Source organism: Trachypithecus francoisi, unplaced genomic scaffold, assembly GCF_009764315.1.
Source record: "Trachypithecus francoisi isolate TF-2019V2 unplaced genomic scaffold, Tfra_2.0 Lachesis_group13, whole genome shotgun sequence".
Classification (NCBI taxonomy): domain Eukaryota; kingdom Metazoa; phylum Chordata; class Mammalia; order Primates; family Cercopithecidae; genus Trachypithecus; species Trachypithecus francoisi.
In genome coordinates this window covers 16972480-16985460 of record NW_022681458.1, presented here as the reverse complement: position 1 = coordinate 16985460, position 12981 = coordinate 16972480, and the positions used below count along the sequence as shown (strand labels likewise).

General features: G+C 46.1%; 1 protein-coding gene across 1 annotated transcript in view; it reads right to left on the bottom strand.

The window, feature by feature from the left end:
- Positions 1-5078, bottom strand: part of WDFY1 (WD repeat and FYVE domain containing 1) — a 71974-nt gene extending 66896 nt beyond the window's left edge. Inside the window, exon 1 of the mRNA XM_033230058.1 lies at positions 4805-5078. Coding sequence (XP_033085949.1) covers positions 4805-4941 — 137 coding nt within the window. The 5' untranslated portion in view covers positions 4942-5078. The remainder of the gene's footprint in view (positions 1-4804) is intronic.
- Between the last annotated feature and the right edge of the window lie 7903 nt (positions 5079-12981).

Here is a 12981-nt window from a genome sequence, read left to right as displayed (position 1 = left end):
CATTTGGGGCTCAATAATCCTTTGGTGTGGGGTATAAAAGGATACTGAGAGGCATCCCTACCCTCTACCTAGATGCCAGTATTAGTCACATATGGTATTAGTCCATTTTCACACTGCTAATAAAGACATACCAGAAACTGGGTAATTATAAACAAAATGAGATTCAATGGACTCACAGTTCCCTGTGGCTAGGGAGGCCGCACAATCACAGTGGAAGGCAGAAGGCACGTCTTACACGGTAGCCAACAAGAGAAAAATGGGAACCAAGTGAAAGGGGTTTTCCCTTGTAAAAACATCAGATCTCCTGAGACTTACTCATTGCCACGAGAACAGTATGGGGGAAACTGCCCTCATGATTCAATTATCTCCCACTGGGTCCCTCCCACAACACATGGGAATTATGGAAGCTACAATTCAAGATAAGATTTGGGTGGGGACACAGCCAAACCATATCACCTCCCTGACGTCATGACAACTAAAAATGTCTCCAGATATTTCCAAATGTCCCCTGAGGGTAAAAACCACCCCTGGCCCAGAACCACTGGCCTAGATTTTACGAAAGCAGACACTAACTTCAGGAAGACCTTCATACCTTTCACTTTTCCTCTCAAAATGCTCTCAGCTAGTTCTCACTGCTTTCAGCGTTTGTAAAATGAATTCACTTCAGCTGGACCCTACTTTAAATGTAAAAAGCTACTGGCTTGTGCCTGTAATCTCAGCACTTTGGGAGGCCGAGGTGGGTGGATCACGACATTAGGAGTTCAAGACCAGCCTGGCCAAGACAGTGAAACCCTGTATTTACTAAAAAGACAAAAGTTAGCCGGCTGTGGTGGCGAGTGCCTGTAATCCCAGTTACTCAGGAGGCTGAAGCAGGAGAATCGCTTGAACCTGGGAGGCGGAGGTTGCAGTGAGCCGAGATCACATCACTATGATGCATGAAGTACATAAAGATTACAAATAGTCTCATTTGTTCAGGCCAAATTTTAGCACCAAATGAGTTTTCAGGTCCAATTTACATACACACACATACACACTTCTGACATTTAGAATGCACTAAATTTTGAAACTGCTGATAAGAGAAGGGGACTATATCTACCTTACAGGGAGGGAGTGTGAGGATTGAATCCAATAACACATAAGGTCCAATTCTGTACTCATAAAGGGACTTTCAACAGGTTAGCTATTGTTATTTCTAAACTACAAATTCCGATCATGTCATTTGCTTGTTTTGAACTCTTTGATGGTTCTGCACTGCCTGAAAAATAAGATCCAAATTCCTAAGAGTGTCACACAGGAAGACCTTTCCAAAACTGGATGCTCGCCAGGCATGGTGGCTGACACCTGTAATCTCAGCATTTTGAGGGGCTGAAGCAGCCTCCTCTTCCTATGTCTTCCCAGCACTGGATGCTGAGTCCAGGGGTTCGGGCTGCAGTGAGCTACGATCGCACCACTGCACTCAGCCTAGACAACAGAGCAATACCTGTCTCTAAAAAACAAAAACTTTTTCAGACAAAGTTTTGTTCTTGTTGCCCAGGCTGGCGTGCGGCGGCGTGATCTCAGCTCACTGCAACCTCCGCCTGCCGGGTTCAAGTGATTGTCACTGCACACCTTTTGCTCTGGTCACCTAGAAATAGCTATGGTTCTTTCTCTTACAATTCCCTCCCGTCCTTTCCTCCTTCCTCTGCCTGGGATGGGGGTGCATCCCTCCTTTTTTTCTAGATGCCACTCCTCTATCCATGGAGACCAGCTCAAAGACCTTCTCTAGGAGGCTGTCCCCATAACCTGGCCCCAGCCCAAAAAGCCTCCCCTTCCTATGTCTTCCCAGCACCGGATGCTGACTACTTAGGTGCCATCTCTTCACTAGACTGTTCAGCCCTTGGGAAAGAGCAACTTAGCTGTCAGCTGTCTCTCTCCCCGACAGGTCTAGCATGGGCCCCACACATGTGCTGGGATTACAGGCATGAGCCGCCTTGCCTGGCCAAGGTACTGTGGCTTTTGACCCCTGTTGTATCCTCAGGGCTTGACACTCAAAAAACTTTTTCTAAATGAATGAGTAAATGAGTGAAGAGCATGACATGTATTTATGACAATGTGAAAACAAACCACCATGGCCAACACCAAGAAAAAACCCACGCCCATGTGCTTTCACTACATCTCATGAAGTGTAGCACCTACTAAAAAGGTTGTTCTCCCTTCAAGGAAGTTGCAAGAGCCTGAACACAACAGAAACCTCAAACGCCAACCCCCTCCTGGTCCAGTCATCTACCTGGGCTCTGCAATAACAGCGGTGCATGAGTGAAAAAGCGAGCAGATGCAAGCTCCCCTAGAACGTTTCAGTCCCAGAGCAGCTTAGTAATCACTTTCCAAAAACATTTATCAGCACTGCTCCTGACCAGCAATCTCAAATATTCAGCAACTTACCCAACACGCATGAGTCATGCATAAAATATTTGACTGAATAAAGGCTGCTAACTTTTAAAGACTGTCTTTTGCGTCTACATTCACATCATGCAAGAGTCATTATTCCGGCCGGGCGCCAGTGGCTCATGCCTGTAATACCAGCACTTTGGAAGACGGAGGGGTGTGGATCACCTGAGGTCAGGAGTTTGAGACCAGCCTGACCAACACGGAGAAACCCTGTCTCTACCAAAAATAGAAAAATTAGCTGGGCGTGGTGGTGGGCGCCTGTAGTCCCAGCTACTCAGGAGGCTGAGGCAGGAGAATCGCTTGAACCTGGGAGGCGGAGGTTGCAGTGAGCCGAGATCACACCACTGCACTCTAGCCTTGGTGACAGAGCAAGCCAACATCTCAAAAAAAAAAAAAAAAAAGTCATTATTCTGCCCTTGCCTTTTTCAGGTCCTCATCTTCTCCCCATGTTTCATGCACTCGATCTCTCTCACTCATTTCTGCTTTACACACCCACACCCAGGTCCTACCAATCACTCCCCTCCTTGTTTGAAGTCAGCTACAAGTGAACCAGCAAGGAGAGGCCACTGCCTGCTCATAACCAGCTTGTTATCTAATTGAGGAAAAAGGCACAAGCTCCCTCAAAAGCAAAATCCAAAGCACCAACAGGAGTTGGGGGCTTCATGCTTTCTCTTCCCATTCAGGACAGGGTCCAAGTTACTTCAAAAGGTATAATTACACAAGGCTAGAGACTATGCCTTTAGCTTTAAGAGAACAGCAGTACTTTCCATCCTCCAGAAAGCCTTTGGACTTGTGGACTATCTCTATTTAAGACGGCTCATTGCATCAAGGAAACACAGTTTCATTCAATAAACATCAGTCATTTCCTTCAAATTCCCACTGGAAAGCTACTGACATTGTAAATCTTTAGGATTTGAAAGACGCTAAAGTTTAAAGTCGAATCATAAATATTGCTCCAATCCAATCACTCAGGCCCAGAGCTGATGGGAGTCCTGGACTGCATTTCTGGCTTCACCAGTATCTCTGTGACTTAGCGACAAGCTACACCTCCACCAGCATCGGTGTCCTCTAAGGAGAAATGAGAAAACTGGACCCAATCAGTGTTTCCCAAAGCACGGTGGGCATCCAATGCCCAATGTCACAGTACAAGAGAGGACTCTGTGTGCACGCCAATTAACACGTTTTAGTTATTAGTTTACTCTGGTGAGTAATGCTAGTTTTCCTAATGATATAAATAAAACTTCCTTTTAAAATAAATGCATCTAAATCTTTTTAAAAATGAGTCACTTTCACAAAAACCTATTTAGTAAATAAGAGTTCAGGTATTCTAGCAGCCATGGCAAAAATAACTGATCTAGAGGCCTGGCGTGGCGTGAAATCCCTGAGTACAGGAGAAGGAAGAGAGCGAAGGCGGTTGGAGGTTCCTCGCAAAGAAGCAAACCCGGGCACCAGTGCCCGCCGCGACCAGCTGCCGGTCCTCCAGGCTTCCAGAGGAGACGATCTGGAACTGACCCGGGAGGGCCAAGAAATACCTTCCGAGTACCAGGCTAAACCCCGCAAGGGAGAGAGACCGGGACGAAGGTCCCAGGCTACTGCGACACCGCGGGTCGGGGTTCCCTGCTTGGAGGAGCGCGGTGGGACAGGGGTCCCGGGCTGTAGGGGCGCGGTGGGCTGGGAGGGGCGCGTTGGTGCGCACTGGAAGAGGGGTCCCGGGCTTGAGCAGCGCGGTGAGACAGAGTTCTCGGGCTGGAGGGATGCGGTGAGACAGGGGTCCCGGGCTGGAGGGGTGCGTTGAGGCGCACTGGAACAGGGGTCCCGGGCTTGAGCGGCGCGGTGGGACAGAGTTCCTGGGCTGGAGGGGTGCTGTGGGACAGGGGATCCAGGCTACAGGGGCGCGGTGGGACAGAGATCCCGGGCTGGAGGGGAGCAGTGGGACAAGGCTCCCGGACTGGAGGGGCGCGTTGGGGCGCACTGGAACAGGGGTCCTGGGCTGGAGGTGCGAGGTGGGCTGGGAGGGGCGCGGTAGCGCGCACTGGAACAGGGGTCCTGGGCTGGAAAGACGCGTTGGAACAGGGGTCCCGGGCTTGGGTGGCGCGGTGAGACAGAGTTCCCGGCCTGGAGGAGCGCAGTGGCCGGGGATCCGGGCTGGAGGGGCGCGGCGGGACTGGGGTCCCAGGCTGGAAAGGTGCAAGTCGAGACTGGAGGACCGGCGGGAGGGAACTAGGAACCCGGCGGAGCTAAGAGGGACAGAGTGGGTGTGGGGCCGCGCTGCCGGGGGGAACCCCCTCACGCAGGAAGGACCCGGGCCGTGGACCCCACCGCCCCCACACCCCGCCGCCGCGGAGTTCGGGCCGCCCCGGCTGCTCCCGGGGCCTACCTGTCCTCGCTGGCCGTGATCACGCCGTCCTCCTTGGGGATGAGCAGCGCGGCCGTGACGGCGTCCTGGTGCCCCTCGATCTTGCTCAGCAGCACCGGGCGGCTGCTCTGCGGCCTGGAGTGGATCTCGGCCGCCATGTTCGCGCGGCGACGGCGGCTGCCTACTCGGCAGGCCGCCCATCAGCTGACGACTGGGCGGGAGCGGACGCTCCGGTTTCCCTTCTGCTGCTGGGGCCTCGTGGGCGCCGCGCCGCCGTAAGCCCCCGAGTGCTGCCGCCGCACCGCCCGTATTGCCTGGGGATGCCGCGCAAACCAAAAGTCTGTGGCTGGGAGAGGACCCCAGAGGGCGCCTGCGGAGAAACGGGGAAAGTAAGGAAGGTTTAAAAGTAAAGCCATTTACCCAGGAATAAATTGAGCACCTGGAGGGGACAAGGAATTGTCCGCCAAACCAGAGATTTCAGAAATAACAATACTACATTTCATCCATTCGAAGAAGCCATTGTTTGAAAGACACACACTTTCAGAAATGTTAAAATGTGAAAAAATGTAGTGCATCTTAGAATCTTTGAACTACAATAGATGGCATTCATTGAGTGGTAACCATATACCAGGCATTAACTCAGTGTCTTTGGATCTCATTTAATACTGATAATCTTAAGAGAGGAAGAAATAGATGCTCTTGTATTCCCATTTTAGAGATGAGAAAACAACCGGGTAAGTTTGATCACTACCTTAAGATTGCATAGCTATGAGAGGAAGAAAAGCAACCCTTGATCTCCAGGAGCTGCCTGGTACTATCAGCCGAGCTTTGGTGTTGCTAGGAGGTGTTTACTTCCTGTGGAACATAAACATCAGACGAAGCCACTCCATAATCACATCTAAACACGGCCAAAATATGAGCAATGTACAAGCCACAAAAATTACCAAACATCCCCCTATCCTGGCCCATATGAGTGACTCGTATTTCTTTATTAATTATAATGTTAACCACTATCTAGTCTTCCTCCATTTAGATAAGATTTATTAAGATATGCAACCTTAGAATTATACCCATTTCCTGACAACATCCAGTCCAGAGGAGAACCTCTCTTCCTTAAGCCCTCCCAGGTCACCTAACACCAACACAAATCCTTTAATAAAACTACTTTACCCAGACACCTCACCATTCCCAATGGTGTGTCTTCTCCCTCCAACCAGCAATCAACTCCATTTGTTCCTGGTGGTTTTTGGCTAGAGGTCATTGACAACTAGTAAGTTCAAGAGCCAAGATTTGGACTCAGGAAGTCAACGACTCCAAACCTCTGACCCCACTATATTATTCTGACACCTGAATTGCAGAATTGCATTAGAACTGTACTATCCACATAACTATAGAGCACCTGAAATGTGGCTTGTCCAAATTGAGATGTAGTACAAGTGCAAAATACTACTGGATTTTAGAGACTTAGCACAAAGCAAAAAAGATGTAATATAGTTCATCAATAATTGTTACAATGATTACATGTTGAGATGATACTATTTTGGATATATTGAGTTAGATACTATTAAAATTAATATGATCTGCTTCTTATTTTTTTAAGGTAGCTAATAAAAACTTTACAGATGTGAATCACATGGTACTTCTATGTACAGTGATGTACTAGAACTTTTGTTTTTGTTTTGTTTTGTTTTGGTTTTGGTTTTTTGAGACAGACTCGCTGTGTCACCCAGGCTGGAGTGCAGTGGTGCGATCTCAGCTGACTGCAACCTCTGCCTCCCAGGTTAAAGGGATTCTCCTGTCTCTGCCTCCTGAGTAGCTGGGATTACAAGCACCTACCACCATGCCTGGCTAATTTTGTATTTTTACTAGAGACAGGGTTTCACCATGTTGGCCGGGCTGGTCTCAAACTTCTGACCTCAAATAATCTGCCCACCTCAGCCTCCCAAAGTGCTGGGATTACAGGCATGAGCCACCATTGTACTAATACTTTCTCATGATGAAGTTATTAACAAACATTCACGAATTTATTTATTCATATACTCAACAGACATATATTGCACATTTACTATATGCTGTATGCTGATGAGATTAATAAGGCATGGTTCTTGTGAGGCTGTACAGTATAATGACTAGACAGGCTACTGAACAACTTTGTTTAATCAACCAACATTTCCCAAGTGCCTGATGTGAGCCAGGTGCCATTCTAAATGCAGCAGTGCTCAAGAGAGACAAAAATACCTCTGCTGTTAGAACTTACATCCCTGTGAAGGAAACAGATAGTAAACAAAATAAATTATATAATATATTAGAAGATGTTAAATGCTATTCAATGCAATGGAGAAAATAAAGCAGGGAAGAGTGATAGGGACTCTAGGTGATGTTGCGATTTTAAATAGGATGGTGTGATAGATTCAGGAATACACTGCAGAGATCTGCTTTCAGGGAAGAAGAGTGGTCAGCAGAGAGCCTCTAGCCTTCAACTCCTTCAGGGACTGCCCCAGATGCTGAGAACCATTGGGTCTCAGTTGCTTCCTTCACAGGGAAGCCCACATTCAGTAACTGAACAAGATAGGAAGATAAAAGCCTGACCATCAAGACAGACCGATGGGCAACACTTGATCTAGAACTCCCTCCTTGATGGGACAAGGCTTTGTAAGGCGTGTACTGCAGCTGACCTCTCCTGCCTAATCCTGTTACCTCCCCCTCCCTTCACAGGCATTGATTCCTAATAAATACGCTCTGAGCCAACCTCTATTATCATATCTGCTGCTGGAGAATGCAACCTGAGACAGGTGGCCAGTAAAAGCCTCACTGTAAAGTTACATTTTGAGCCAAGAAGGAGAGGAGGGAGTAAGCCATGTGGAAATGCGGGCCAAGTACTGTTCTGGAAAAGAAAAGAGCATGTGTTAAGGCCTTGAGGTGAGCACATGCCAGGGGTTTTGTAGAGACAGCCAGGCACCCCATGAGGCTGGAGCAGAGTGAGGGAGTGTTCAGAGAAAGACAGTACAGACGGGTCACCAGACAGACCATGTTGAGCCCAGAGAGCATTGATAAGGGCTTTGGTTTTTACTTTAAATTAGATGGGAAGCCGTTGGAGAGTTTTGAACAGAAGGCCGGTTTAATCTGCCTTCAATTTTTTAAAATTTTTATTCATTTATTTTTCGAGACCAAGCCTCACTCTGTCACCCAGGCTGGAGTGGAGTGGTGCGATCTTGGCTCACTACAACCTCTACCTCCTGGATTCAAGTGATTCTCGTGCCTCAGCCTCTCAAGTAGCTGGGATTACAGGCACCCGCCACCACACCCAGCTAATTTTTGTACTTTTAGTAGAGACAGGGTTTCACCATGTTGGCCAAGCTGGTTTCGAACTCCCAACCCCAGGTGATCTGCCCACTTTGGCCTCCCAAAGTGCTGGGATTACAGGCATGAGCCACTGCACCTGGGCTAATCTGCCTTCAATTTTAAAAGGCAAGAGTAGAAACAAGGTGTCAGTCAAGAAGTTAATTGAGAAATTAACAGAGTAATTGAGAAATGATGTGGCTTTCTAAGGGTGCTGCTGGTGAGAGGACATCAGATTCTAGACTTATCCAGAAGGTGGTGCCAGTGAGATTTGTTGAATATGGAATATGAAGAAGTTAAGAATGACACCAAGATTTGTGGGTTCAGCAACTGGAAAAGTGGAGCTGCCATTTACTGATCTGTGGAAGATGTAGGAGGAGCAGGTTTGGAAGGAAAGAAGGGGAATTCACTTTTGGACATAGGAAGCTTGAGATGAGTACTACGTCTCCAAGTGAAGGGGCTGAGTAGACAGCTGGATACAGAAGGTGTTTGTTTCTTTGTTTGTTTGTTTGTTTGTTTTGAGATGGAGTCTTGCCCTGTTGCCCAGGCTGGAGTGTGCTGGTGCGATCTTGGCTCACTGCACTTCCACCTCCTTTGTTCAAGCAATTCTCCTGTCTCAGCCTCCCCAGCAGCCAGGATTACAGGCGCGTGCCACCATGCCCAAATAATTTTTGTATTTTTAGTAGAGACAGGATTTTGCCATGTTGGCCAGGCTGGTTTCGAACTCCTGACCTCAGGTGATCCACCTGCCTCAGCCTCCCAAGGTGCTGGGATTAGAGATGTGAGCCACCGTGCCCAGCCTGAATATAGGAGTTTTGTATATGCTACTGAATAGTAGAGAGGTCTAGACTGCAGCCATTATTTTGGGAGTTAAATGCACAGGGATGGAATATGCTGGGCCACCCTCTGCAGGATCAGCAGATGCTCACTGGGTGGTAGCAGAGTACAGGAGCCAAGTTCATGCTTGCTCTTAAGGCAGCAGGATGGTCAAAATTAAGTGAGAGAAAGGCTCTCTACAAATAATTATTCAAAAATTTTAATGAGGGCTTTGCCTGTTAAACTAAATTAAAATGGAAACCAGGGCTGAAGAATTCCTGAAGAGACAAAGTCAGTCAGTCTTCCTAAGTGATCTTAACCTTGCTTGATTTGCAAACGTAAGTGAAACTTCACTTAAGGTATTGCTTCTAAATGCCTATATTAAAGAAAAACAAAACTTCAGCTCAACCATTCAGATGCAGTCAACAGACTTATAATTAAATAACTCGGGATTTTCCCACAGGATAGACCAAATAAAGCCACTTTATAACTGTAATCAATTATTTTCTTTGCATTATTTCTGTATTCACTCTTCCAAGCTTCTCCAACAGAGCCCTGGAAACACTTCCGTTTAGAGCAGCCCAATTCATGAATTGCTGTTTGCACAAATAAGCCCTTTAAAATATTACTGTGCCTTGGTTTACTTTTTTTTTTTTTTTTTGAGACAGAGTGTTACTCTGTCACCCAGGCTTCAGTGCACTGCTGGGATCTAAGCTCACTGCAACCTCTGCCTCCCGGGTTCAAGCGATTCTTGTGCCTCAGCCTTCTGAGTAGCTGGAACTACAGGCATGTGCCCATCATGCCCTGGTAATTGTTGTATTTTTAGTAGAGATGGGGTTTTACCATGTTGGCCAGGCTGGTCTCGAACTCCTGGCCTTAAGTGATCCATCAGCTTCAGCATCCTGAACTGTGAGAATTACAGGCGTGAGCCACTGTGCCCAGCCCTCTTTTTATTTTTTATTTTTTTTGAGGCAGGATCTCACTCTGTCGCTCAGGCTCGGGGGCAGTGGCACAATCTCAGCTCACTGCGGCCTCTCTGCCTCCTGGGTTCAAGCAATTCTCCTGCCTCAGCCACTGGAGTATCTGGGAGGAGGCGTGCACCACCATGCCTGGCTAATTTTTGTATTTTTAGTGGAGACATGGTTCATCATATTGCCCAGGCTGGTGTTGAACTCCTGAGTTCAAGTGATCCAAATGTCTCAGCCTCCCAAAGTGCTGGTACAGGTGAGAGCCACTGCACCTAGCCTAATGTACCTTTATAATAGGCCTTATGTATTGAATTGTCTTACAAATAAGAAAAATCATCACCCAGAATGGTTCAATGTGAACAATAAGGTAAGGCCCACATAACTCTCATCTTGCACAATGACAGTGAACTGACCCAAAGATGTAACACGGATCCAGTTTATTGAAAAAGCAGTTACTCTGTGTGATTTCTTACAAAACACATGGAAAACATCTCAGCTATAACATATTTTGAAGACAATTTACATAAACAAATTAAGCTCTAAATTTAATTCACCTTTATACATTTTGCAAAATCAGTGCTTAAACACAAAATGATTTTATCAAGTATGCGTATAGCATTTACACTTGTAAGAGTACATGAAATCCAAGAAGGAGTATGTGTGTAAATAACAAAGAGGTACGAGGACAGAAACCTTGGAAACATCAACAGGTCTGGAAGAGAAGGAGGAACCAGAAAAAAAGACTGGAGAGGAGCCAGCCTCCTCCTGCTCCCCTTCCCCACGACTCCATGAGGGAGGAGGAAAATGGATATTGTGTGTGTTGTCCTGAAGACAAAGGAAGAAGGTGTTCTAAGGAGGAGGAAGTGATCGACTGTGTCAAATGCTGCAGATCAACCAAATGAAATGAAATGAAATGAATGGAAGTTTCCATGAATGGCAGGGGTAAAACCTGATTGGAGTGGGTTCAAGTGGTGATGGAAGAGTCTTAGCACAGCCTCTTGGAACTGAAAGACTCTAGGTACACAAAGAGAATTTTTTTTTATATCAATGGCTTTTGGGGAACAGGTGGTGTTTGGCTACATGGATAAGTTATTTAGTGGTGATTTCTGAGATTTTGGTGCACCCGTCACCTGAGCAGTGTATACTGTACACAGTGTGTAGTCTTTTTTTTTTTTTTGAGACAAGAGTCTCGCTCTGTTGCCCAGGCTGGAGTGTAGTCATGTGATACATTGCAACCTCCACCTCCCAAGTTCAAGTGATTCTCTTGCCCCAGCCTCCCGAGTAGCTGGGACTACAGGCACCCCCCCACCACACCCAGCTAATTTCTGTATTTTTAGTAGAGACGGGGTTTCACCATATTGGCCAGGCTGGTCTCGAACTCGTGACCTTGTGATCCGCCAGCCTCAGCCTCCCAAAGTGCTGGGATTACAAGCATGAGCCACCATACCCAGCCCAGTGTGTACTCTTTTATCCCTAACCCCCTAACTGCCCCCCACCTTCCCCCCAAGTCTATGGTATTATTCTTACGTCTTTGCGTCATCATAGCTTAGCTCCCAGACACAGAGATAATTGATTTCTGAGCTGCCCTGCTGAGTTAGAAGGCGGAATCTATGAATAAAGTTCCATCCAGTGACCATCCACTGACAGCTATGTGATCTTGGACAAGTCACTTTACCCTAACAATAGAAACAGCATGGTCTTTATAGTCAGAGAACTTTGCTGTTAACTAGCAGTGAAATCTTTGGCAAGCTAGTGTCTTTATCAATTGTGCATTTCTAAAGTAAGAATAATAATGTTACCTTTTAGTGGTGTTGCAGAGATAACGTGTGGTATTTATTGTTAACTCGTGCTTCTTACCTTGGACTTTGTTTTTTTTTTTTTTTTTTTTTTTTTTAAGACGGAGTCTCGCTCTGTGGCCCAGGCTGGAGTACAGTGGCACGTTCTCGGCTCACTGCAACCTCTGCCTCCCTGGTTCAAATGAGTCTCCTGCCTCAGCCTCCAGAATAGCTGGGATTACAGGTCCATGCCACCATGCCAGGCTAACTGTTGTATTTTTAGTAGAGACGGGGTTTCACCATGTTGGCCAGGCTGGTCTCAAACTCCTGACCTCAAGTGATCCACCCGCCTCGGCTTCCCAAAGTGCTAGGATTACAGGCTTGAGCCACCGTGTCTAGCCCTTACCTTGGACCTTGATCTCGAAATGTCTGTCCTGCCATCACCTCCTCTGACTCTAAATACCTATATCATGCTCGACTTCCTTGAGGGAGTATTTTATAGTTGTACTGTAAGAATGATAATGATGATAATAATAAATGCCAATATTATTTCTTGTAATAAGAAGTTCCTATTTTCCTGAAGCCATACATTTCAAGTGAAATAAGTAATTCTAAATAGGATAATTTAAATTGGATGATTTTGAAGTATCTATAATTGCAGTGGTTTGTTTGCAAAATTCCTAAAAGAAAAAATGTTATCAGTGCCATCACAGCAGGTTTCCTCATCCAGATAAGGAAACTAGACAAATGCTAGTGTATTTTAACTAGCTAAACACAACTAACTTCAATGAACATTTAAAACTTTCCCTAGTGGCCATTCCTTAACAAAATGTCGAAATCCCTGGTGCTACATTGACTAAAAGGTCATGATGAATGGAATATGTAAGACTTGGCTCATATAAACCTAATCAGATAGTTAGAGATGTTGGCAGTTTAGGACCTGCTGCCACAAATCTGTGAACAACCTTTTGTAATCTATTGACCTGCATGATTTTTCTTTACCCCCAACTCGTTCCTTACATATAGGCTCAATTTTCAGTTATTTGCTTTACTGGTTCAACAAAAGCCGGGAAGAATAACTTTGTAGTAATCAGAGTGTTATCCAACTATATATTGTTTACTTTATTGTAGATACTGGTGAACAGTGGTTAATAGTTTTATATTCCTTTATGCAAAAAAAACAAATAAGTTCCTACCTTCAACATTTGGATGAACTAAGGTATGTTAACTTCATGGGTCAGCACTCTAATGTGGCCTTGACTTTCTACCATTCACATTTCAGATACTTTGAGTGTAATCA